Genomic DNA, 27,273 nt, shown 5'->3' with positions numbered 1-27,273 from the left:
GATCTGTTGTAGGTGGCGAGGCACAGCACCCTCAGGTGTTTCTCCATCCGGGCCCCCCCAGCACCCTCTTTTGGATGCTCCGTCACTGCCCTGCCACGGTTTGGTTCCTATTATTTCCCATGGGCCCCCAGGGGAGTTGGCTCAACTGGGACTCCGATACAGATTCAAGTCCTGGCCCCACTTCTCACGGCCGTGCAACTTGGGGGAAGTCAATTCTCCTTCCTGAGCCTCAGTTTTCTCACCTGTACAATGGGGGGCTTGTTCTAGATCAGAAGTTTTCAAACCGACTGCACCTTTCTGTGGGCCACAGGCTTAAATGTCACGACTGGCATTTATTTACATTACTCAGCCTCCCCGGTGACGTTTTCCCAAGGGCACACCTGTGCTTTCTGGGAACGAGCGCGTGCTTCTCTGAGCCCACCAGCACCCTGCACACTGCTGCTGGGGGCAACGGGCCTAATGGCTTTCCAGCGGCTCACACATTCCGTTCTGTTCCTCTTCACCACGTCTGCCAGCCCAGGGCGTGTGGCTCGGTCAGAACCAGGGTCAGGCAGGCCTGACCAGGAGCCCAGCTCTGCCCTCACTCAAGGGTGGCCATGGGCAGCGCGGCGCCCTCTCTCCAAGCCTCTGGTTCAGTGTCTGTTCATAAGGAAAATCTCCACTGCCTCCTCCAGGTTGTCATGTGAATTTGAGTTAAGATAATGCAGGCAAAGCTCTTAGCTTTGTGAGAGGCACGCAGCGAGCCCAATGTCAGTCCACACAAATTACTGAGTAAGTTCACATCCCATACATCACTGTAGGCTCCTTGAGGTCAGGACCTGCCTTCCGTACCTCCCTATGGCCAAATAATCAGCTGGTTGTTTGACACGTATTTTCTTGCTCCGATTGGGTGAGGCTGAGCTGGGAGAATAATAGCTATGTCAGGACTTACTCTCCACTTTCTGGCTTCTTAGTCATTTCTCCTTCCCTCTAAGACAACCCTGATCCCCGTCCCCAGGAGGGAATAACTTCAGCATCACCTCCCATTGAGAATGCGTGTCTAGTAGAGCACGTTCCCGGGTTTTATTACATGTAAGGTAGGGCACCAAAAGCCCGTTGAGATCTCTGTGGATGGACAAGTGGTTTGACTGGTGGGTTCCCCACCAATCGCCCCGCCCACCAAGCTGCACTCAGCTCCAGGGGATATTCTCAGCAAGAGCTGGGTCAGTGGCCGAGCTTTCTGGCTTTCCTCTGACCTCAAGTCTATTTCTTTACCACGTGCCGCAGCTGTCTGCAGTGGAAATCTCCACTGAGGGACAGACCTCCACTCAGTGCTCAAATCAGGCAATCCCACAGGAGAGGAGGCTGGCCAGAGTCAGGAGGGTTCGGTCCCTGAGTTCCTGCGTGACGCTGGGCAAATCACAACTCTCGGAGCTTTGGTTTCCTTTTCTCCATCCGCTTAGGAGAGAAATTGCAAATCGTTTCGGCTCCTGTTCTAACACCAGCTGGTGGACACGGGTTGCTTCCAAAGCAATATTAAGACGGAGTCTGAGGCTCCCTGGGAAAGGGTGCTGTGATCCGTTAGCGATGTCTGCCAGGAATTGAAGGAGGGAAGAATAGTATTTTGGTGGCACGCATATTGGCCTCCCCAACCCAGATGCTTTATAAGGTTCCTCAGAGCTGAGAACAGCTCAGATTCTTAAGATCTCATTGGATCAGACAGAACTTAAGAAGATCTCTCTGTTGATTTGACTTTGCTTCTAAAATCACCAAAGGTTTCTCATGACGAATGATCCCTTACGACTTTTCAGTGCACACCACTGAGACTCATTCAGACCACCACATCCTTGCAGCCACCGTGACGGGTTCAGCCAAGGAAATCTCCTCCAGGCCAGGTCACTGAAAATCAGCCCTAAGATCCCCCACCCCTACCACCCCACCGGATCCAGCCATACCTGAAGCTACACCTAATCCTAGACTTTTAAATTATGTAAGCCAATACATTCTCTTTTTTGCTTGAGCCAGTATGAACTGGGGTTTTGTCACATGTAACTCAAAGAGTCTTAATGTACAGATTCTTCTTTTTCCCAGGCAGACCCCAGAATGGGGACCAAAGTGGGTTTAGCTAACATGACAGTGGGAACAGTTGAGGGTTTGTTTTTGTTTTTTCTCTTTGATCCAGTCAAGACAAGAGGCCTAGAATGCAGACACAGGACACCAATTTCTTCAGATGGAGGTGCCTGGAAGACCCTTCCTGAGGGGTTTCTGTGATAAGAGGACATCTGCTTTGGATAAGTAGAGTCAAAAAGGAGGCAATTGTCTGGAACATATCCTTTTATTCCCCCCAAAGTTTTCAGGACTGCTGTCTCCTTAGCTTCCTGGGACACTGAGTCTAGCTTGGTTGAATTTGTTTTAAAACATCGGCATAAATCATACATACCCTTGGGAGGGAACATTAACCATCAACCAGCAAAGTTAATGTCCCTCCACCCCCCTCTCCTCCAGTTAAATGGACTGGAATCTCCACCCCATCCCCAGAGGGCCCTTCCCTGCCTTGTCCTAGAACATTTCAAAATTGGGTTTCTGCTTTAAGTTCTTGACATATCCTCCCTGCAGCTCGGCTCACTGGCCTGGCTCCCTCAGGCATTTCTGGAGTCCACCTCTTGAAGTTTTTTTCTGGGACAAATTCTTTTCTCCCCCACCCCGCCCCCTATCCAGAGACCTGACGGGCACAGCAGCGGTGGGAGGATAGCGAAGGCTTTGGAGCCAGACAGACCTGGGGACAAATCCTAGCATGCCTCTTTCTCACTGTGTCATCACGGACAAGTTGCTTAACCTCTCTGAGTCTCAGTTTTCCTTTCTGTAAAATGGGGATAATAATACTACTCACTGTGTCTGTCTCTGAGAATTCGATGTTATAATGTTTGCCCAATGACTGACATAGTAAATGGCAGAGTATTAGTATTTATATCCTTCTCATTTAGATTGGCTTAGGTGGGGGCAGGAAGGAAGGAGGATGGAGAAGAGAGAAAGAGGAGAGTGTTTGGGAGCCCTCAGAACTTCCGCATCATTCTACCCTGGGTGGTCCTGACCTGCTCTCCCCGGCCGCCCTAGTTTCAGCATCCCAGGTCACCCCCTGGAGAACTGTCGGCTCTACCCTTTCAGAGGTGACAGACTGACCTCTTTGCTCCCAGGTAGGGAGACTGAGGCTGGGCCTCTGCCAGGCCGCAGAGTCTGTTGACAGAACTGAAGCTGTGACATGGTGGCTCTGACCACCCAGTCTCTGGCGCTTTGTCACAGCAGCCCTGAATGGGCTCAGACAGTCATTACACACCCGTATTGCTGTGTGTTTCTCCTTCAGCAAATTTATCACAACTGTGACTGATTAAGTGTGTGATCATTTCCGTAACAGGTAATAATTTGAAAAATATTACTGCACTTTAGTTTCTGCCTTTGTGGGGAAACAGCCCTTCCCCTCCTGGTCCTCAGATATCCATCTGTACAGAGGAATAATGAGCAGGACCATGGCTAGACTCAGTTTCTCATAATCTAAATAGATTTTGCCACGAGACAGTAGCCTTAAAAGCCTCCACTGTGAGAAAATATTTTTTTCAAGTCCCTTAGCTCCCAATGAGCATAGCAAAGGCATAGCAATTTCCCAAATCACTGAGAAAGTAGAGAAGATCTCCCTTCCCCTGTGACCCCGGGCTTGCTAACTATGGCCGAAGGAGAGTACACAGAGGAAGCAAGGACCCCTCTGCCCCTCTCAGCTTCAGCCCAGAGAGGACAGGAGATGGAGGAGGCCAATGCTGAAAAGCACGGACTTTAGGGCCCCTGGGTCCACATCCCAGCTCTGCCACTTACTAGCTCTGTGACCATGAGCAAGTCATTTCACTTCTCTGGGCCTCAGTCTCCTCGTCTGTAAAATGGGACTAAGAGTACTTCCTCACAGAGTTGTTGTATTAAATGAGCTCACGTGTGAAGTGCTTAAAACAGACTCCAGTGTGTAATAGGCACCCTGCGTGTCAGCTGCTTCTATTTATTGGTGTTTTTATACAAGCAGGGTCAGCTCCAAAGGCAGGGGTTTGTGCTGATCCTCTGGAGGCTCAAGGAATAAGCTGCACTGACACCACCGCCCACCAGCTAGGGATGGGGAACCCAGAGATGCAGCAGGTTGAAGAGAAAGAAGCCCCGTGGTCCACTTTCCCCGGCTACACGGGGTCTCCCCACAGCCAGGATGGGGCTCAACACGTCCCTGCTCAAGTGGGGGACATGCTGTTGGGGGAGGGGCTGAGTGACCGCAGCAGAGGCAGGCGGTGGACAGCCTGGGCAGGGGGCCAGATGAAGTGGTGATGGGAGGTCTGAGCCAAGGTATAGACAAGCCAGCCAGGCAGGGCTCCAGACCCAGAGCATGAGTTCTTCCAGCCGCCAGCTTTAGCCACAGATGCCAGAAAGGCAAGCAGTGATCCAGGCATCAGACGTGGCTGGAGACCCCGTCTCCTCCCCTCCATGGGGAGCCTCGTCATCAGTATCCCTCCCAGACACACAGACTCAGATGTCACTTAGAGAGGGGGCTGAGGGGGGAGCAGAAGGGAATCTGAGACTGAGCATTACCTAAAGGCCTGAAGTCCTGGATCAGATTAAATCTACCAGATTAGACTAAAGCTAGCATTTTTCCTTGTTGCCCTAGAACTGGGGTTTGTGAGAAATCTCAGATCAGTTACAGGAAATAAAGACAGTTTTCTCTGCATACACATGTGACAGTGTGAGGAAATGTACAGTCACCCAATGTCAGTCCCCAGGATAGACACTCCTGTGGGTGGGAACCACAGCTATTCTGTCCAGCACTGTGTCTGAAACGTAGTACATGCTCAGGAAATGTCCACTGAATATGTGAATGGCGACTCGATTCTGACTCGGAGTGGTAACAGACAGGTGGCCAATCTCTAGGACTGGGGAAGAAAGAACTCTTTTCTCAGCTTCCTTTGGGGGGCAGAGGGACAGGGGGGCAGGCTTTGGAGTCAGACCTAACTGGGTTCAAACTCTGGCTTGGCCCTGGTGGTGGGCAGCTTCCAAAGCAGCCCCCAGCCACCCACCCCTGCTGGCGGCCACCCTGGCCCCTTAAGTATGAGTTGGCCCAGTGACGAGCTTCTAATGAGTGGATATGGCAGAAGTGATGGGGTGGATGTCATCTCCAAGATGAGGTTATAAAAGACAGTGACTCAACTACACACACACACACACACACACACACTTTGACAGAGCAAGCTGACGTGCTGGAGAGGCCCACGTGGCTAGGAACTGAGGCCCTCCCACCAACAGCCGTGGAGAAACTGCATCCTGCCTGCACCGCTGAGAATATTTGGAAATGGATCCTTCCCCAGTTGGACCTTGAGGTAACTGGAGCCCCCTGACCCCTTGACTGCATCCCGTGAGAGGCCCTGAAGCAGAGGATCCAGCCGAGCCAGGCCTGGACCCCCAACCTGCAGAAGCTTTGAGATTATAAACACGGGCTGTTTTAAGCCGTTAAGCTTTGGGATCATGTGTTACGCAGCTATAGATAACTAATACAGCCCCTCGTTACCTCTGTGCCCGGGAACCAATTACTCACACTTTATGTGCTCCCTCATCTAAAAATGTGCATAATGATAACTGCTATATAACTGCTAGTATAATTGCTCCTATAACCTCCTCACCTTATAGCTTCATTGTGAGGACTAAGAAAATGGATGAACGAATGAATGAGTGGGACCCCTGGCTGAGCGTTGAAAAGATCACAGAATCAGGGAATGAAGGCCAAGGGTAGGTCAGAATGAAGCTGTGAAGAGCCCTCACTGAACAGCTGTCACAAGGTCAGTGCCCCGCTGTCCCGCGGGGAAAGGTCCTCCACCGCAGAGAAGCCTTACCTCCAGCCTCACTTTGCCGACCAGGGCCTCCTGGGGCTCCAGAGGACTGTGCTCACAGCTGCCTACCGCCGGGGCGCCCAGCATCCTGTGGCCTCCCCCATACCCCGACGCTGGGTTCTGCTGTCCCTTCTTCATGGATTACGTTCCCCAAGGGGCTGCTGTTGCCCAAAAGCCGGCCAGGCTTGGCGCCGTGGAGATAAACAAGCCGAGAGCCACGGCATCTGAGAGCTCCAGAAACTGGCCTTTGTGGGAAAGCTGCAGCCAGCTGGCACAAGTGTCACGGCCTGGCCGTGGTCCCCGAGCAGTCAGACCTGGCGGTGACGGGGCGAAGGGGAAGGGGTCAGGCCTTAGCCTTCACATGGCAACAGATGCCTGACTCCGGATTGGGAGAACAGACTTTGAGGCCAGATGCAGCGCACAGGGCCCGGGAGCCTCCGTGACTACGATGTCCAGCGCTCCCCACCCCAGGCCTACGTGATCCCCGCCCCTGAGCTGGATCCGCCGTGCGGCCCAGCCCAGCCCCCCTGCCCCAGCCCAGGCTGACTGCCCACAGAGACGCGTGTCCGTCCCTTCCTCTCATCCAGGGTTGGAGCCCCCTGAGCAGAGGACCACAGGGGCCACATGGCCGTTGTCTGTCCTGCCGTCGCTCCGAAGACGGGAATGTGAGTCAGACCTTTGATGTCCACAGGCGTGGAGACAGGCCGGCAGCCCATGGGCGACTCAGCTGTGGCAGGTAGTGGTTTGGGGGTAACCCCAGCCCTCCTCCTGGGTCCAGCTGATCCCACAGCTTCTTGGATGCTGGGCACATGGGCCGCCCAAGCTGGGTGACGACCACTTCGGTACTGGGCTCCCAGTTGCCCCGAGGAAGCAGAAGGCTCCTGCCCAGTGGGCAGCGGGTGAGTTAGGAGCCGGGCCCTGGAGCCACAGCCGGAAGCCGGCGCGCTGCTAGCCTCGGCTCTTCTCCACACGCGGCCAGCCCCCCACCGGATCGCGGTCCTGACAGCAATGGTTGGCGTTAATAAGAACTTGCTCTATGCCGTTAGCTCAGGACGTCCCCGCAAGCCCCCAAGGGAGGTCTGTTACAATCCCTATCTTACATTCTGACCGTTCCAATCAGAGGGTGAGGTGGGTTAAATCAAACCCAACTCCGAAAAATCATGGTCTACTCATCATTCGCCCACATAGGGCTGTCTAAGGGGCTGGACGCAGGGGAATAGGATTGGGACCCAGGTAGTCTGGCTTTGAGACAGTGCTCTCTGCCATGTGTCTGTCCAGCCCCTACCTACTAGCCAGGCCCATCAACCGCCCACACAAAGTGCTGCGGACTGGCTTTGTCCTTCGGGGACCCCTGGGCTCCCCAGGGGTCTCCAATCCACTCACTCTCTCCACTCTGACAGAGCAACTATTTCCTGGCCCCAAAGCCCCAGTTGTTGGAAATTACAAGTTTTCTTTCCTGACTCCTAATTGCACACGTCTCCCATTAGCCAAAGCAAGTTCTTTCCACGGCGGCATCATAAAAAGTGAACTGCGGAGCGTCATCTGGCCGCGCGTTCATTCGTCTCTGTCGGAGCCCCATCCCGGCCCCACCAGGCCCTACTCTCCCCTCGCCGATGCCACCATCAAAGAAACAGCCCCACCAATGCTGCAAGGCCGTGGCCGGGCCTGGCCCGAGAAGTCGGGGCTCGTCGACCTGCCAGAGTGAATCACTTTGCGAGCATTTAATGGCATTGTCTTGAAGATGAATAAATCACACCTTAATGGACCATTTTTCAATTTGTAGCCCCCAGTCAAGACTCCTAAAATGTCCCCAGATGTGAGGGATGACGTGGCACGCCAGCTTCCTACCCGCAGGAGACCCGGGCACCAGCAACCCGAGGCAGAGCACAACCTCAGGTTCCCACGATAAAGACAAGATTCCTCCTCTGTCCCTTTACAGCCTCTCTCCGGGGGGATGTTTCTGGAGAGAGGTGCGGGCCGGGAGCGAGCCTATCTCAGATACTGGGATCCTGGGAAGGAAAGTATGGCAACCCCAACTCTCAGCGTGGGATCGGAGCGTCTCGAAATCTTGCCAGCTTTGGAGTCAGAAAGAAAAGGCTCTGAAGCCCAGCTTTGCTATTTGCCAGCTGTGTGACCTAGGGCAAGTCAGTTCACCTATCTGGGCCTCAGAGATAATCACAGGACCACTTCACACAGCTTCAGAGAGGGCCAAATGAGAGAAGGAATAAAAGAAGCTCAAGAGAAATACCCGGCACGCGGTGTGTACTGCTTCAATAGGTGGTGAAGGGACTGTTAATAATGGCGAATATTTATTAGGTGGTGTCATAAGTTGAATGGTGTCCCCCCAAAATTCATGTCTACCCAGAGACCTAGAACGTGACCTTATCTGGAAATAGTCTTTGCAGATGTAATTAGTTATGATGAGGTCGTACTGGATTATGGTGGCCCTAAATCCAATGACTGGTGTCCTTATAAGAGGAGAGGACACACGGAAGAGGGCCAGGTGAGGGCAGTGAACACCTGCTCATTCATTTGTTCTCTCGTTCGGGGCAGGTCCAACAGCACACTGGGCGCGGACCCGGGGCTGCCAGCATCCACGGTGCAGGGAGCCCCCTGACCCTTCAGATACTCTGGAAGAATTCCTAAGGTCATCCCTGGATTTGCCCTCCCTGGATTTTCTACAGTCGCCCTGCAGTCGGGTACAGAGGAGGGGGAGAAACCCAGGCAAAACCACGCTTCCGATCCAATCCAGCAGCAAACATCCCTCACCCTGGGTCAGGAGTGTTTGTCCATCGGGAAACAAGAAGAGTTCATCTGAGTTTCTTCACCCTTTGTCCCAAGAGGCAAAAATGTCAGAAATGTGCAAGAGCTCTGGCCACAGAGGGACACTGTATCTCGCCCCCGCGGTCCATTTCCTGCACGGGGCTGAGGGTTAGGGTGAGGACCACTGCCCTGAGGGTCAGGAGAAGTGGATCGGCCCCTGCTGTGCCGCGGGCCGGCTGTGGGGCGCAGGGTGAGACTCTCCCATCTCTGGGCCCCAGTTTTCTTATCTGTAAAATGGGGGTGTTGACGCCTGATCCAGCATCGCATGGAGTTAAGTGCCAGCAGATGGCATAACCGCAGGTCAGGTCATATTGGGTGGTTTTCCTCTATTCTCTCTAAGGGGGTCAACAACATGAGAAATGGGGTCTTCCGTCAGTGCCTCCCTCAGGCCCTACTTTATAACCAGCGGACTTGGCCCTGTCAGTCAATGCATGTGATTCACTAAGTACCCAGTGCATGCACGGCACTGTGCTGGTTTCTGGGAGGATATTTACGACTGTTAACACCGAAGATTAACAGTATCAGCAGTAGCCAGCATTTATTGAGCATTTGCTAGATCCAAAGCATTATGTGCTTTGCCTCATTTAATTCCGAAAACAAACCTACTAGATAGGAATCGTCAGGACCCCCATTTCTGAAAGAAGACTCAGTCCAGAGGGAGGACGACTTGCCCAAGCCCACACAGTTAGTTTGGCCTCCGTTTATCCTCGATTTCAGACCAGATGCTGTGGCCTGCAAGTACCCACGGCCCAGTGGGCGAGGTGAGCCTGGACCCTCCCATAGATGCGACATGCCTAACCTGAGCTTGTGTTTCTCATGCCCGACACAGGGTCAAACACTTCACCAATGTTGTATCGCTGAGACCTCCCAAGACCTTCCTGAGGAGTTGTTACCATTATTGTTATTACCCGGTTCATACAGATGAGGACACGGAGGCCCTGGGGGTTACATGGGTGGAGAGCTAAGAAGTCAGGACCAAAATCCAGCCTTCCTGACTCCTCCTGTGCCTGCAAAAGGGAGCCAGGCACCATGGTACTAAATCCATGCAGAGACAGCCAAGAGTATTGGAACAGAGATCCCAGGGGCCTTCCTGGAGGAAGAGGATCGCAAAAGATGGGCTGAACCTGCATGGCACAGATTTCCTCTGTCCAGGCCAGCTCAGGCATTTGCCAGAAACTTGGGGACCAGATGGCCTCACTCCTCTGAGGGACTCAGAAGGAATCTGTCCCACCTGGCTCGGGAGGGCCTGACCCTGCCCTGCCCCACAGGCCGGTCTGCATGCCAGGCCGGGGCTGGCCCATGGCCCACACATCGCTCCTCATTCTGCAGGCCCCAGGGAGGAAAGTCCAGAGCCAAGGTTATCGTGGGGTTCACATACCCCGGGGAGGGGTGGATACACAAAGCTACAGGTCATTCAGCGCAGCATGACTTGCAATCACAAAAGATTGGAACCGATGTCACGTCTATCAACAGGGGACTGGGTTAAGATACTTTGGTACAATCACATATGACTCAAGCGTCAGAGGAGATCCTGAGTCCATAATAAAAACTGACGTTTAGGAAGGACTTTACATGTGGTCAGGGTCTCTTCCAAGTGTATCCACTCATTTGGTCCTTACAGCAATCTCAGGAGGGGCCATGACCATCACTTTAAAATGAGGAAAGTGAGGCACAAAAAGCTCAAGTCCCTCGTCCACGGCTCGTGGCTACGAACAGCGGAGCTGCGATTTGGTGCGGGCAACAGAGGCTGGCTGGGGACCAGCCTGCCACATGGTCTCCCAGCTTCTCTGTCTTGACAAGAGCCCTGGCGCTCTTGGAACCCGGGAAGGAAGAGAGGCACGCAGACACCCTTCAGCGCTCCCTGCCCTGTGCCAGCCTGGGGAGCAGGTGCAATTAGAAGAGGCTTGACTGAGGCGTCCTCGTCTGAAGCGGATTCTGATAACTCAGCCGCTGTGGTAGCCAACTTCTCCTCCAGCCAATTATGGCCAGCGGGGCCCACTGATGATTTTTACAGCCTTTCCTGGAGTCATGACAAGGAAAACTAAATGAGCTACAGGACCCCTTTCATCACTAACAGCCGGGTATCACGGTCGGGGGCAGAGGAAGGAAAGAAAAATCACTTTTCTCCCCCACTCTGAGCTAATCAACAGAACTCGAGCCTGGACGGCCAACATGTTGGTGTTGAGAAAAGCTGTTCTCAAGCAGAACTAATTGGCAACAGAAATGGAATCTTCCCCCCCCCAAAAAAAGTATGAACATGCTTTCTCCCTGGGAATTACCCTTCAGGATAGGTATTCCAGACGTGTGTGTGCAATGGCCCAAGCACGGCCGTCAGCTTCACATGGGCGAGGCCAGAGACGGCCTGGGCCGGTCACCACTCATCCCGGTCGGCCCTTCTGGCAATAAGATGGTCGCCAAGGTCAATGGCCAGACCAGTCCAGACGAGTGGACGTCTCCACTCCTGTTACCCAGCACCCCCGCCCTTCTCCCAAGAACAGCAGCTGGCTTTGGGGCACCTCAGGCCCTGATTCGCCGACACTGGTTTGGGTGGAATTGATTCCCCCTCAGCTCCAAGGATAAGCCTTGTCAGTTGCTCATGCCAAGGAACGTATTCCAGGGATATTTCAGGAATGGGCATACAAGCTAACAAGATACAGTACGGCGCAAGAAAGGAACACTTCATGAGGCTTCTGGAAAAGAGAGCTCTTGCCACTTTAGAGGTGCAGAGAGGTGAAGTAATTTGCCTAGAGTCACACAGCACAGTGGTAGGGGATCCAGGATTTGAACCCAAGTCTGTAGGACTGAAGAGTTTGCAACACTTAACTGCTAAGCTCTACCAAGAGGGGGAATAAACTCCAGAGGAAGCCAGACAAGCTGGATCCAAACCCAACTCTGTGTGATTCCAGGCAAGTTACTTAACCTCTCTGTTCATCAGTTTCCAGACCTGTAAAGTAGGGCTTATAAGAGCACCTCCACTTGCGGGACCTGAGGGTTGAATGAATTTACAGCAGTACATGTAAAGTGTGTGGAAAAGTGCCCGTCTCACGGTGAGGATTTACCCTTACCCCCGTCACACTGTTTCCCACATGTGATGAGAGTCAGACTAAATAAAAGCAGGGGAAGGGGAGGAAGGAGAGGTCGATGCTATCAGGTCAAGGTCTTTAATCCCTACCCCACATTTTCCTTCCTATAGCATAGCTGTCAGGCTCGGTTCCCCTCCAGAAGCAGCCATACCACAAAGATGTGGCACATCAGGAATCCACAGCCCGCTCAGGCTTGGGTATTCTGACCTGGAGAGACAGAGTCGATGACAGCTGGGCCTGTCCCTGTGGTGGTGGTCGAGATCCAGGGCAAATTCCACTCATTCAAGTGGCAAAAAAGTAAGACATCTGACGAATGCCACATGGTTGAGGGTGGGTGGGAATCGGTACAGCCACATTGGAAAATAGTTCAGTATATTATTTCATGTTCCCTACAACCCAGCAATCCTACTCCTGGGTACACATCTGAGACACACGCCAGCATGAATGTACTAGGACAAGTGCAAGAATGCTCAAAGCAATTATGTTTATAACAGCAAACAGACAAGCGGAAACAACCCAAAGGCCCATAGACTTGGAAAACAAATTCTAGCATACCGCAGAATAGTATACAGCAGTGAAAACGAGTCAACAGCAAGCCGTATGCAGACATAGATGAATTTTAGTGATAAAATGCTTTAAGAACACATAGGTACCACAAGACAACATATATCTTTTTATAAAGTTCAAAAATAAGTAAAAGTAAATAATATATTATTATGGCATAAATATGTGAGTGATCATACTACTTTTTTAAACAAGAGAAATCAGGATGATGAAAACATTCTGGAGATGGATGATGGTGATAGTTGCAAAACATTGGGAGTGTACTAAATGCCACAGAATTGTATCCTTGAAAATGGTTAAAATGGTAAATTTTATATTATGGATATCTTACTACAATTTTTTAAAAACCAAGGGAAAGATAAACACAAAATTCAAATAGTAGCTACCACAGTGGGAAGGAGCACATACCTGGTTATAAATAATTGTCACAGCTGTTTGTGGGTTGGGTGGGTAAATGGGGCCATTCAAGTGTCTCTTTCACCTGGGTTGTGATTAATTCAAGTCACCTGAGGTCTATTTTTTAAAGACTTGAGGAAAGCTCTCTGGACCTGGGTTTGGGGACCAGGGATCTAGTGGGTGCCACTGGGCAAGTGAGAAAAGACCTCGGGTCATTCCCGCTGCTGTCGACCAGGCATCAGCCTATCTGGCATCTGGCGAGTGGGCGCAACCAATGGTCTGGAGGCACCACTTAAGCCCGCCTCCTCATGCCTCCACCTGCAGGGCCTTCCCCTCCCCTCACTCATTCTCCCCTGGGGAGCGAGTTTGGAGGGCGATGCTGGGCTCGCTCCTCAGCGGAGGGCTGCCGGCAGCGCTGGGTGGTGGGAGAGGGATTCAACTCAAGGGACAACACGGTGACAGCCACCTGGCCGAGACAGAATCCGTGTCCCATCACCTGCCTGACTCCTGGGTTTATCCGAACTCAGGTAAGAAAGAGGGGGTTGTTTACCGGGTCCTCCAAGCCCACCTGAGACAGACAAGGGGGGGTGAGTACAGGCGCCACATGAAGAGCCTGGAACCTGGGCCTGGGTTGGTCTGACGGGCACATGTGAGGATGCACGATTCCACAGACTCTCACTGTTTTGCAAAGGAGCGGCCGCTTGGTGAGTTAGCACGGGCTATTAAAATGCGGTATTCATAAATGAAGTGTGGCATGCAGCTAGAGGTTCCCAGGGACCCTCATTCAGTCTGACTGCTTTGTCACCCTTGGCAACGTAGCAAAGCAAATATGCCATAAGTCTTAACTGAGTACCTACTATGGGATACAGCACTGAACAAAACAGGCCAAAAAAAAAAAAAAAATCCTGCCCTCAGAAAACTCACATTCTAGTAGAGGATATTTTGCAAAAGAAAAATAATATATTATTTTTAGATGATGGAAAGAGGTAAGGAGTAAGCCACGTGGAGATCTGGGAATGAATGTCCCAGGCAGAGGGGAAGGCAAGTGCAAAGGTCCTGAGGCAGTACTGAGCCTGGCTCACTTGAGAACAGTGAGTGTGGCGAGGGGCAGGGCAGGGCAGAATCTGGAGATGAGGTCCAGATTCTGCGGGCCCTGGTGGCTATGGTTAGGAGCAGGGAGCCAGGCCTGCGGGGAGGAGGGTGTCCTGAGCAGAGGAGGGGCAGGATCTGACTTCCTTTTAATAAGACCTGCTGGCTGCAGGTGTAGAACCCATCAGAGAGGCAAGAGGAGAAGCAGAGACGTCTGTGAGGAGGCAACCACAACAGTCCAGAGAGGGATGATGGCCGCGGGGACGAGGGTGGCGGCAGTGGAGGTGCCGGGAAGCCATCAGCTTCCGGAGACAGGTTGAGGGTAGAGCCAATAGAATGTCTATTTTACTGAAAAATGGAAGCAGCTGGGCTCTACTCATGTGTTTTGCAGTCAAGAAAGTTTGAGACCTGGTTTGAAAATAGAGATGTGGTTGTCAAAACGGCTCCCTTCTCACAACCTCCTGGGGCTTCTGTTATGCAGGCATTGAAAGGAGTGGTTTAGGTCTTCATGTGCTAACAGGGAAAGACACCCGGGGTGTATTGTCAAGTGAAAAAAGGAAGATGCAGAATAAAATGTAAGAATGACCTCATTTTTGAACATTAAATTTACATATACGAGTGAATGAATGGTCTGGAAGAATAGACAGTGGTTACCTGGAGTGGGACCCACTGAGATTTAAAGTCAAGATTGCCCTTCTTACATGCAAAATAAAAGAATCAAAAAACCCTGGGTTTAGCTCCTTTTAAGATTGCTGTGGGCAGGGCTCGCTTCCTGCCATCCCAGCCTCACTTCTCATAGGCGGCCGGCGTCCCCACCTGGGCCTCCTCCTTGGCTAGGCCTGTAAGAAGGCAGAACAGGGGAATGAGAAATATTTTCCTCTCGTGCTTGCCGGCCTGGGAGACTGGAAAGGGCCCACCTGGCTCCTAGGCTTTCTAAAAATAGAGAGTTGTCTGAACTTTCCAATAGGTTTGGCTTAGCTGTTCCTCCTCCATGTTCCAAGATGCCATTTTGATTAGAGAATCATGTGTTGTGCATGAAAATCAAGGATGGCGGGAGCGAGACCTGAAAAGAGATGAAATTTACAGGGAGCTGCCCCTGATGGGACCCGGAAACGCCCTTCGAATGTGGAGGGGCGGGGGGGCGCGAATGGGGGGCACCAAGAATGCGGGGACCCAGGGCCTTTGTGCTGCCTGAGCTGGGGCCCTGGATGCAGCCGGTGCAAATAACACCTTCTGGCCCTCCCAATCTCTGCATCCATTCCAGCGCTTAGGGCAGGAGAGAGGAGTTTGGCTGCTGGGTTTGTTTGAGGCCAGAGGAGGAAGTTGAGGGATTGTGTCCAAGGCCCAGTGCCTGGAGTTTGAATGCCTTTGGGTGAGAGCTAAGGACGGTCCATGACAAGATTTCTAAGACCCTGGGCACAAGCATATATGCTATGGGGCCAGTGGTGTGTTTGTTAGTAAAGGTTTAACAACCAGCTTTCCAGGGGAAAGTGTATGTGCGTGTATGCACGTGCACACGTGTACAGATATAGTCACTTACTCATGCTTGCACACATAAACACATATATACTCAGGTTTACTATAGATTGTATGGATGTAAAGGATGTGTAGCACACAACTTACGGATAAACATAAAATGTACAATAGGGCTTCCCTGGTGGCGCAGTGGTTGAGAATCTGCCTGCCAATGCAGGGGACACGGGTTCGAGCCCTGGTCTGGGAAGATCCCACATGCCACGGAGCAACTGGGCCCGTGAGCCACAATTACTGAGCCTGCGCGTCTGGAGCCTGTGCTCCGCAACAAGAGAGGCCGTGATAGTGAGAGGCCCGCGCACCGTGATGAAGAGTGGCCCCCGCTTGCCACAACTAGAGAAAGCCCTCACACAGAAACGAAGACCCAACACAGCCATAAAAAATAAAAAATAAATTAAAAAAAAAAAAAAGTACAATAGCCCCCCCTTTTGTAAATTTCATATACTCAGTTGATTCACACAGGACATTTTTGCTGATTTTTGCCCCCAACTCTTGTATCTGTTGTCACCCTATGGTTATAATTGATGAGTGACTGTAGTTCTTTCCAGAATGTTGGCTGATATCTGCCTTTACCTTAAGGACTGAGACAAAAATGATACACCAAAGAACAGGTCGGAACTTTCCTGGTTTGTCAGCGAAGTGTGCAACTTCCCTGCTTTTTGGTGTTATTCCCACTATAACAATTAGAGACATGACACACTTTTATGTTTAACCTGCATCATCCTTTTCTCCCTCCCTTTCTTTGTCTAGATCACTTTGTCTGTTGATCTAGACAATCAACAAAACAGTAAATCAAGCCCTGAGCTGTACTGTTTGCCAATTCCCGTAGTGTAATTACTCCCACCATGGCCGACTTCGGGCTACCAACTTAAGTCGCAAAAAATGGAATTGGGAAGAGATCTGCAATAGTGCACTGTTAGGGGGTGTTCCCACCAGACAGACACACCGGATGTGAATATCCCCAGAAGAACCAGTATCAGTAACATGTAGTTTTAAAAACTGGAAAGTGATGAGTTTTGAGTACTTACGACCTTTGTTTTTTTTAATTTAATTAATTAATTAATTAATTTATTTATTTGCTATGTTGGGTCTTCGCTGCTGCATGCGGGCTTTCTCTAGTTGCAGCAAGTGGGGGCTGCTCTTCGTTGCGGTGCGCGGGCTTCTCATTGTGGTGGCTTCTCTTGTTGCGGAGCATGGGCTCTAGGCGCATGGGCTTCAGTAGTTGTGGCACACGGGCTCAGTAGTTGTGGCTCGCGGGCTCTAGAGCGCAGGCTCAGTAGTTGTGGCGCACGGGCTTAGTTGCTCCGCGGCATGTGGGATCTTCCCGGACCAGGGCTTGAACCCGTGTCCCCTGAATTGGCAGGCGGATTCTTAACCACTGCGCCACCAGGGAAGCCCCACGACCTTTATTTTTAATTAAATTTATTTAATTATAAGTTTATGTAGCTTAATTTTTAATAATGGCTCTGGTTAGCAACGAGTTCACCAAATTCCTGAAAATCTGACAATCGGCTTTCGCGAGCCGGTCCAAGCTGGCTCCGGCACACCACCGGTGCAGGGGCCACACGGCGGAGAGTGTCACAGGCTGGGGAGGAAGCCCTTCCCTCTACCTCTGCCCAGAACCCAGAGCAGCTCAGGCACTAAGCAGTTGGAGTCTGGCCCCACCAGATGGGTGCTGGCAACAGTGAAGTTTCTCCCAGTGGCCTTGGGGGCAGAGGCGAGGGACCAGTTTGCAAGCCAACGTGAGACATCCCTTTGGAGCTCCCCAGAAAGAACTGGGGGACCCTGGGGATGCTGAGCTTCCAATGACGCGTAGGTGAGGGCTCTGTAAGTGGCAGACATCTGGGTTAAATCACTCTGTGCCAAACCTAAGCTGCGGGACTGAGCTGGGCTTTCAGCATTTCATGAGGCTTTCCTGAAGCTTGCGGGGCCCTAGGACTGTTCTCACTGACAGCAGTCACGGGGCACTGCATGCCAGCAATCACTTCTTCAAGCCCATCTTAATCCCAGACTCCTCCGGCCCCTCCCCTGATGCGCTGGGGGACTCCCGGGGAGATTTTCCTCCTCTTTAAGCTTGTATCTCACCCACGTTTAGAACATAAGTGCCTTCCAGCCAGAGTCACAGCATTTTAGAGTTGCAAAGAGATTTTAGAGATTTCCTAAAATAATCTCGTCTTATAGATGAGAGAAGGGGAGTGACTTGCTCAAGATTACAAAAATCAAGGGCAGAACTGGGTAGGATGACCAACTGTCCCGGTTTCCCCGGGACTGAGGGGGTCTCCTGGGACAAGTTGGTCACTCTTGAGCTAGGACCACCAGTCGGGTCTCGACTCAAGCCCAAGGCAGAGGGTCTGGGCCAGTCCCAGAAAGAAAAGGAGTGAGTACAGAGCTGCTGCAGGATGGAATTTTCCAAGGGAAGAGAAAAGAGGAGGCCATATCTGGGTGCTGGGACTTCCAGCTCTACCCAGATGGCTGGCACCCAAGGGATTTCCCACCTGCCACAGCCCTGCTGTGGATTTCCCAGCCCTTGAGGTAACATGCCAACTCCTTGTTGCTGCCAGGGAGACACTAGCTGACTTTATCTGCATCTCATCTCTTGGCTGCTGTCACCACAGCTTCAGGGATGTATATGCAAATGGCCTACGATAATATTAATATGTGATTCCCCCCAAGGGAGGCATGTGGAAAGCACTGTATGTGTTTCACAATTCTGTTTCGTCCAGAGGAGCAGTGGGGGCCCAGAATGATTCGAAACAGATTTTTGAAAAGGCAAAATAAAACTGGAACAAAACCTCATAGAGGCATGTGCCACTCTCCCCACCCCCAGCTCTCCCCACCCCTGCCTAATATTAACCCTCTTCTCTCATTCCCCGGGAGGCTCGTACAGCAAGTGGCATCAGGCCCTCTCCATTCAAGCCAGGAGCCCCTGCCCATCCCTGGGCTGACATACCCTCTAAATAGTTGCAGGCTGATTAGCCTGCTTGCTGCTTCGTCTGTCCCACTGCTCTGCTTCCTCGTGCACATAACACTCCCCTGACACCCTCTCCTCCTTCACCTCTGCTTCCTGGGATAGTCACAGACTCAGAGAACACAGAAGTCCCAGCTACTCCTGGAGGTGGAGAGCTTCTGAGATCTGATTCTCATCTCTGCCACCCACCAGCTGTGTGACCTTGGGCAAGTCACTTCATTTCCCTGTGCCTCCATTTGCTCAATGTACAATGAGAATAAGAGTAAGAATCCCTGTCCTGCCAGGGGCTCATGGGGATTCTCTGAGCTAAAGCTTCAGCAATGCCTGGCACAGTGCCTGGCATGCAGCAGGCCCACAAAACATAGCAGTCGTAGGGAATTCCCTGGAGTCCAGTGGTTAGGACTCTGCACTTTCACTGAAAGGGCCGGGATTCATTCCCTGGTCAGGGAATTAAGATCCTGCAAGCTGCCTGGCGCTGCTAAAAACAAGGAAAAAACTGTAGTCATAGTAAGAGCCCCTTAAAGATCACCTAGTTCAACGCCTCATTGTAGGGATGGACAAAGGGAGGCCCAGAGAGGGGAAAGAACTTGCCCAAGGCCACACAGCAAGATGCTGTCATCTCATCTCAGCCTCAGCGCTTGGGGAGCTCCAGGTGGGATGTGCGGACGCCCTCCTCACACCCCGACTCGACTCCCTCTAAAGTCTGGTCCACGGCAGCTGCATACGAAGCAGTCACTTCGCACTCACCATCGAGCAGGTCTCGACATTCAGGGCCGTGTCACGCCGTCCTCCTGGAAGCAACCCGGCTTTCTCTATCGCTGAAGCGAGTGTCGGCTCCCATCGGCTGCGGGACTCCGGAGACCAGCCTGTCCGGACTGGCCGCTGGAAGATGGCCTCGGAGGACCCCCTGCCCGCGATCTTCCTCGTGGTGCCGTGGGGACGGCGCGCGGCCGCCAGCCGGGCTCCGATAAAGCAGCCTGGCTCTTATCCGGCCTGTGTCAGGGTGCAGGCGGCCGCGGAGCCGGGGTTCCAGGAAGCCCGCCTGGGGCCCCCCCGCCGGCCCCGTTCCCCCCGGATGCTGCCTGCCGCTCTGGCCGCGGCCGATTGCCCGTCAGTGTCACTGTGAGCTCTGCCAGGGAGAATTCCATGCTGGCCCCCTGCAGGCGGGGCCCCACCCCTTCACGGCCCACCCCCACTCGCATCTTGGCAAGGGGACCGGGGAAGGCAGCTAATTTCAAGTCCGCACGGCGTTTGTGGTCGTGTCCTGAACTCTCCACGATTAATCACGGAGCATCTGATTTCTGCTTTGCCTCAGAGGGGGGTGTGGGGAGGCCTGGAAGTTTCTGTTTACTCACTCTGCACCGGGCTTCGTGCTAATCACAAACAGACGGGACCCAGCCTCCCCCTCCCTCCCCCGCCCTCTTCTCCCTCTTCTTACCTTGCCACTTTCGGGTCCCCCACCTCACTCTTTCTCCTTTCCCTCCTTTCTTCCCTCTTTCCCATCTGTTCCCTGCCTCTGTCCCAGATCCGGTCCTCCTTACAACCCTTCCTCTGGTCCTGGTTCCCCCCAAGCCCTCTCTGCACCTCCCACTTCTCCTGGGATGTAAATTAGCTTGGCCTTTTCCCTTTACATCTTTACAGCTAGTGGTCAGCTTCTTTTACGGCCTCTTTTCTTTCTTTACAACCTAATTATTTCAGGGTTTGCCCCGCCGCCCAACCCCCATTACATGGGTGTGTAGAACTCCTATGAACTTGACGGTGTCTCCCAGTCAAGGGTGGAGTCCAGACACGACGCACTGCTCCTTTGGTCACCTCGGCACATCTCGGCTCTCGGCTTTCGGATTCTGCTCAGGGATGGACCCAGGAACAAAGGCCCCATTCATCGCCACCACGCAGAGCCCACCCCCCAGCCATGGTGCCTCCCAGCCTGTAACACCTAGGGATAAATTTCTCTCTGCTACCCCTTGGCTCCCTGCCACCCTGCAGCCACTGCAGACAAGAAACCAGGAGTAAACATCCCCAAAGAAGAGAAACTGACACCCCTCCCCACAACCACAAACACACATACTCTGAAGGGTAATTTGGCAAGACCTTTAAAAACCAGAAATGAGGTTAAGCTGCCACCCAGAACATCACTTAATGCACGTCCACAAGGTGGCATGCACATAGAGGTTTGCTTAAAAAAAAAAAAAGGTTTATCACTGGCAACATTGGAAATAAATATCCATCAAAAAAATGACTGGTTAAATAGAATATGAAAGAATCGTACTATCCCAGGCAGGGATTTAGAGGGTGAGCTGCATCTGTATGTAACAATGGAGATGGGTCTCTAAGACATATTATTGTTGAGCGAAAAGAGGGTCAGAATGATACATTCAATATCATCCTGATTGTGTAACCCTCCGCCCTTATACACACATAAAATGAAATGCTATGGAAACACATAAAGCCAGGAAAATAGTCTGGAAAGATATAAACCACACTGAGCCGTTACTTCTAGGAAGTGGGGGAGGCAGAAGTTTAAGGGTGGTGCTCTTACCTGTAGCAGCTTCATTCTGAAAAGTGAAAATGGATTCATCTATTACCTTGATTCTCAACCAGCTTCCTTCACCAGTGACATTGCACCCCATACTCGGAGAAAATTTCATCCCCCCGTTTGCCTTCTTGGACTAGCTCAAAGAATTCTATAATCTGTCAGCTGAGAACCGAACAGCAGTCCTGAGGAGTGAACCCAGGAGTTCTACAAACACTCCAGTTTGATCACCTCTAGTCAGGTGTTGGGACCCAGAGCCGAAAGTGACTTTCCACTGAGTGAAATTCCTTAAGAGCCAGGGAGCTGTCAAAGTTACTCCAGAGTGGGCTTAGGTCTCCTGGGAAAGGAGGCCAGCAGATCTATATTTGAAAGCAAAGTACTGGAAAGTGATGGCTTGGTTTCAGGAAGCAATGTCACCTCCTCTAACTTAAAAAACATGAAAACCATTTTGAAGCGTTTTAAAGGAGTGAACAAGTTCAGACTTCATGCCAAGAAAAGGGCTGCCGAGAAGCACAGCTTCAGTTCAGCCGTTTCCCTCCTGCTCACCGACCAAGTGCACGACCACATCTCACAGGCACAACAGGCAGGCGAGCCTGGTACTCCACACAAGGTGCTTCGCATGTGCTGTGATGTGATGGAATTCGCCAGAATTCCCTCACTTGTCCAGTGCCTGCGGGCTTTGGGAATTCGGCTGGGGAGTTACTGTAGAGAAGACAAGTGATGCTTCTCAGAGCCCCAAGCCAGTGGGGGCACCAGCCCCTCCAGCTCGTCCTCCAGGGCAGAAAGGAGCCCCAGCTTTGGAGGCGGGCAGTCTCAGACTTGGTGTTTCCAGCCGTCTGAGGATATGGCAGAGTATGCAGTTCCCAAAGCGGGACTCACGTAGGGTCGGTGCCCAAGATGACTTTGGGTGACACACAGACTGGGCACTGAACAGCACTGCCCCTAGAGTGGGAACGTCATTTCACTCCTGTGACAATTCTCTTCCCATCCCATTTGGCCTGGGACAGAGTCTCAGCTTTGTGCTAATCTGTCTTTAACACCTCTACCATCTACTAATCTCTCTTTCTGACAAAGAGAAAGCAGGCCTCAGGCTTAGGTCAGCCAGCAGCCCACAGCATCCAGCTAGAATCCTGTTTGGCAAGTGATCACGGTTTTCCACTGTCTTCCACTTTCCTATTTGTAATTTTTTTAAGTTTAAAAGGGAATCCATCAGCTAAGGGAAAATCTAACAAAACCTTAATAAGGCACAGAGTTTAGTTAATGATGATGCATCAATATTGGGTCATTAGTTGTGACAAATGTACCATAGCAATGTAAGATGACAACAAGAGGGACAATTAGAAATTGGGTGCAGGGTATGTAGAGTTCCCTGTACCATCTTTGCCACTTTTCTGTAAGTTTCAAACTATTCCAAGATTGAAAGTTTAGTGGTGATCATTTTGTAATGTGTAGAAATATCGAATCACTATGTTGTGTAACAGGAACTAACATAGTGTTGTAGGTCAATTTTTCAAAAACAAACTCATAGAAAAGGAGATCAGATTTGTGGTTACCAGAGGCGGGGGTTTGGGGGAGGGGGGAATTGGATGAAGGTAGTCAAAGGTACAAACTTCCGGTTATAAGATAAATAAGTACTAGGGATGTAATGCACAACACAGTTAATATAATCAACACTGCTGTTCATTATATGTGAAAGTTGTTAGGAGGGTGACTCCTAAGAGTTCTCATCACAAGGAGAACATCTTTCTTTTTCCTTTATTTTGTACCTGTATGAGATGATGAATGCTCACTGGAGTTATTGCAGTAATTATTTCATGACGTATGTAAGTCACATCATTATGCTGTACACCTTAAACTTATACAGTGCTGTATGTCAGTTATATCTCAATAAAACTGAAAGAAAAATAAGTAAATAAAATTGAAAGTTTATTTAACTATGTTTAATGGACCCAGAAAAAAAATAAGTCCATGGTTTTTTTTTGTTGTTGCTGTTCTTTGTTTTTTTTAATCGAGGTAGAGTTGATTTACAATATTATATTAGTTTCAGGTATACAACATAGTGATTCAATATTTTTATAGATTATACTCCATTTAAAGTTATTATAAAACAATGGCTATATTTCCTCGTGCTGTATAACATATCCTTGTTGCTTATCTATTTTATACATAGTCGTTTGTATCTCTTAATCCCCTACCCTATCTTGCCCCTTCCCCCCTTCCCTCTCCCCACTGGTAACCACTAGTTTGTTTTCTGTATCTGTGAGTCTGTATCTATTTTACTATATACATTCGTTTGTTTCAATTTTTAGATTCCACATATAAGTGATAACGTAGAGTATTTGCCTCTCTTTGCCTGACTTATTTCACTAAGCATAATACTCTCTAGGTCCATCCCTGTTGTTGCCAATGGCAGAATTTCATTCTTTTCATTCCATTGTGTGTGTTTATATGTATGTGTGTGTATGTGTACGTTTATGTGTGTGTGTGTGTGTGTGTATATATACCACATCTTCTTTATCCATTCATCTGTTGATGGAAACTTAGGCTGCGTCCATATCTTGGCTATTGTAAATAATGCTGCTATGAACATGGGTGTGCACGTATCTTTTTGAACTAGTGTTTTCGTTTTCTTCTGATACATACCCAGCAGTGAGACTGCTGGATCATATGGTAACTCTATTTTCAGTTTTTGAAGAAACTCCATGCTGTTTTCCATAGTGGCTGCACCAATTTACCTTCCCACCAACAGTGCACGAGGGTTCCCTTTCCTCCACATGCTCGCCAACACTTGTTATTTGTGGTTGCATGTTGCTTTTCTTTGACTGTATGTACAGAGAGAAACAGAGAGACAGCAAATGTGGCAAAATGTTGACAATTGGTGTGTCTGGGTGAGAGGGATGCGGGGGTTCTTTTTTTAAATTTTATTTGTTTTTTGTCTGCATTGGGTCTTTGTTGCTGCTCACAGGCTTTCTCTAGTTGTGGCGATGGGGGGCTACTCTACCTTGCGGCACACAGCCTCAGTAGTTGTGGCGCACAGGCTCAGTAGTTGTGGCGCACGGGCTTAGTTGCTCAGAGGCATGTGGGATCTTCCCGGACCAGGGATTGAACCCGTGTCCCCTGCATTGGCAGGCGGATTCTTAACCACTGCGCCACCAGGGAAGTCCTATCCTGGGGGTTCTTGAAGGTATTCTTCCAACTTTGCTGCAGGTTTGAAATTTGTTGAAACAAACAGTTGGGAGAGAAAGTAAATCAATATAAAGAAAAATATTTAGTACATAAGAGCCCAGGTGGCAAATGAGTGTAGCCAAATTGTCAAGGTGGTGCTGAGTTGCTGGCCTTTGAGGGAAACTAGGCTAAGAGGTGGCCTGGCGGGGAGATCTGTGGCGACTCCAAAGGACCCTCACAAGTCCCTGCGTGGCCACACTCACTCCCTGTCGCCCACAGAACCTTCTCCGCCGCCCTCACAGGCACACAACTTCCAACAGCATAGCATTCGTAACACTTTCAAACCATTTCCCCATCTCTACCCCTCACAGCATCCTGTGACGTTGGCAGGGCCGGTGTTATCATCCCACGTGCCAGGCTGGGGATTTCGGGGACAGAGATGAAGAAGGAGGAAATGTTCTAGTGGGAGACAGGCATGTAAACAGAAACCTACAATGCCAAGTGCTAATTTCAGCCCAGGTAGTAAGGGCCAGGTGGGCGGGGCAGTGAGGGAGGGCCCTTCCTCCCCCGCCTTCGAGAATGAAGACGATGCCCCAGGGAAGTGTGTCAGCAGGGAAGGATGAGTAAACAGAAAGATTACGTACTCCTTCTAGAGAACCTCTGTTCTCTGGCCCTGGGGGAAGGCCAAACCTGCAGCCTTGGGGGCCCTGCAGAGCCTGGGACTCTACCCCTCTCCTGCTTTGCCCCCTCGTCCTTCTAATGTGCCTGGCTCTCTCCCATGGTTCCCCCAGCAGAACTCTCTCCCCTTGGCCATCTCCCACGCCCTCCTGGCTTTTACCTGTTTAAGACCTTAACCCTTACCCTGTTGGAGCCCACTAAGGAACCACATTCTCCAAAGCTTTCTCCGAACCCCCCCTCTGGTGTGGAGACCCTCTCCTGGGCAGCCTTGCTGTCTCATTGTGGCAAAACTGTGTAAGCTCACAGGCCCCGGCGCCCAATCCTGACTCCTCTTCTTCCCAACTGAACGACCTTGGGCAAGTCACTTGACCTCTCCATCTCCTCATCTGTAAAATGTGAGTAACTATAGAGCCTCATTGGGTTGTTGTGAAGATGAGATGAAACAATAACTTGTTGCTCAGTCTATGGGCCAGCAGATGGGGCATCACCTGGGATGCTTGTTAGTACAGAGTCCCAGGCCTCACCCCCGACCTTCTGAACCAGATTCACAGGATCCCAAAGTGATTCATATGGACGTTAAAGTTGAGAAGCACTGAGACATTATATGTAAAGTGCGAAGACCCTGCCTGGCACGCAGTTGGCTCCTATTAAATAGATGTGGTTGCCATCATCATCCCACAGGATTGCTGTTTCCTCATCCTTCTCCACCTGAGAGGAAAGACCACGACTGCCACGTGCACCATTGCAAACTCAGTGCCCAGAGCAGAGCAGGTGCTTGATAAATGATGGCTGGATTAAGTCATTGTCTAATTTTCATGGAAAAGCCCGACTGGAACCCAGTGGCCTTACTCCCAGCTGAGCTTTTTCCAAACCCCCAGCCTCCTGCAGATACAAGGAACAAAGTCTGGATGGCGAAGGGGTCTCCCATTCAGGAAGGCATGGGGGTGAGCTTGATGGGAGGAAATTCATCCCAGTTGGTAAAATCCATCATTTTCCTACAGGTAGTAGGATCAAAACTCCCCTCCTTTATCAACCCTTCAGCACCGAAGAGAACATCCAATTGCTGGATTCTTCCTGGAGATAAATATCCTGATCCGTCATTGCCAAGCTTCTCCTCCACTGCCATCTTGACTCAGGGTCCCGTTCTTTGCACCTCTGCTCCACAGTGGCAAACAACTGATTCGTCAGATAGAGGCTGGCTCTGTGGAGCTGGGGAAGCATTTGGAATGACAGGTCCCCCCTCTGGCCTCAGGCTGGGCCATAAACCTTGGTTCAGCGGAGGAATGAATCTGCCCTGAAATCTGGGAGCCTTATCAGTTGGGGGGATTAGCAAAGGCCAAGTCTTGACCTGAAGGAAAATCCCAGATGCCCTCCATGCTCCCTTAGGGACCCTCCAGAGTCAAATATTTTCCGAACCAACTCCAGTTAAGTAAATAGCGTTCTGCACGTGAGTGCCCACAGGGTTTCTCAGAGGACCTGACATTCTCCACTTGGTGACTGTCATTTCCTTACAAACATAACATTGGAAGCGATCTTTGCATTCCCAGAATGACTTCCCCAGCCGAGGAATTCTGCATTTCTCCTGGAGTTCAGGGTTGTGGCTTTATTTTGTGCTTTTATGACAACATCCTCTTAATGCATCTTGTATAATTTGATAAAAACCCTTTCCCCTCCACCCACCCCAATGCGTGTCTTTCTTTGCCACAAATTTCTAGTAAACTCTTCAAAAAATGCGCAGCCTAAATTGAACCCTGATGCTTCAAGCACTAATGGGGCGCCTTCTTCAAAGCAATTCTTTACAACCCAACAGTTTACATGTTGCTGGAAACAATGGACTTAAGCGCACAGTTTATTTGGATTGGCTGGTTTCATGCGGGTTGGAATCTGCTTTGGGGGGAAAACAAACCCTGCATGTGTTTAGATTTATAATTTATACTGAAAGCACAAATACCTCATAATAGGGCTGCAATGAGAGGCAGTTATGTGCAAAAGTAACCACACATGGAGGCTTTCCTGTCTCACGGATATACTAAGAGAGACTGCAAACCGCTTTTTAGTGAAGCCACCTTCTCCTTTCCCATCCCCATCTGTACCCCCCCCCCCCCCACCGCAAGAGAAACACCTATGGCAGAAGCCATAGACCATCTGCCTGACCTGTGTGCAAATGCCCTGATCTGGCTCTTCCCCAGTTGTCTGGGGTGGTGACTGTGCTGTGCCTGCTCTAAGTGATTTGCACTGACGACCTCACTCCATCCTCACAACCACCGCCCTCGGCCTCATGATCCCCACGTTAAGCGGAGGAAACCGAGGCCCAGGAAGGTGAAGTCACTTTCCCAAGGTCTCACAGCAGGTAATTGATAGAGCCAGGATTCTAACTCAAGGAGTCTTGCTCTAGAATCAACTCTCTCAACCCTGAGGTCCTTTTGTAGTAAAATCTGCTGAACTAGCCAGAATGTTCCATTAACTCGACTCTTTATTGCAGTTGAGTTGGAAAAGAAGCAAGGCAAATGGCGGAAAAATAAAATGAGATCATGACTTAACCAAAGCAAAATTGAGATC

General features: G+C 50.7%; 1 protein-coding gene across 4 annotated transcripts in view; it reads right to left on the bottom strand.

Annotated features, from left to right (window-relative positions):
* Positions 1–19,479, bottom strand: part of RIPOR3 (RIPOR family member 3) — a 72,607-nt gene extending 53,128 nt beyond the window's left edge. For all 4 annotated transcript variants that reach the window (XM_036827005.1, XM_036827006.1, XM_036827008.1 and 1 more), the window contains exon 1: positions 19,086–19,479. In XM_036827005.1, the coding sequence (XP_036682900.1) occupies positions 19,086–19,088 (3 nt within the window). In that variant the 5' untranslated portion in view covers positions 19,089–19,479. The remainder of the gene's footprint in view (positions 1–19,085) is intronic.
* Between the last annotated feature and the right edge of the window lie 7,794 nt (positions 19,480–27,273).

Source organism: Balaenoptera musculus, chromosome 15 (assembly GCF_009873245.2).
Source record: "Balaenoptera musculus isolate JJ_BM4_2016_0621 chromosome 15, mBalMus1.pri.v3, whole genome shotgun sequence".
NCBI lineage: Eukaryota > Metazoa > Chordata > Mammalia > Artiodactyla > Balaenopteridae > Balaenoptera > Balaenoptera musculus.
This window is presented reverse-complemented; position numbering and strand designations above follow the sequence as displayed.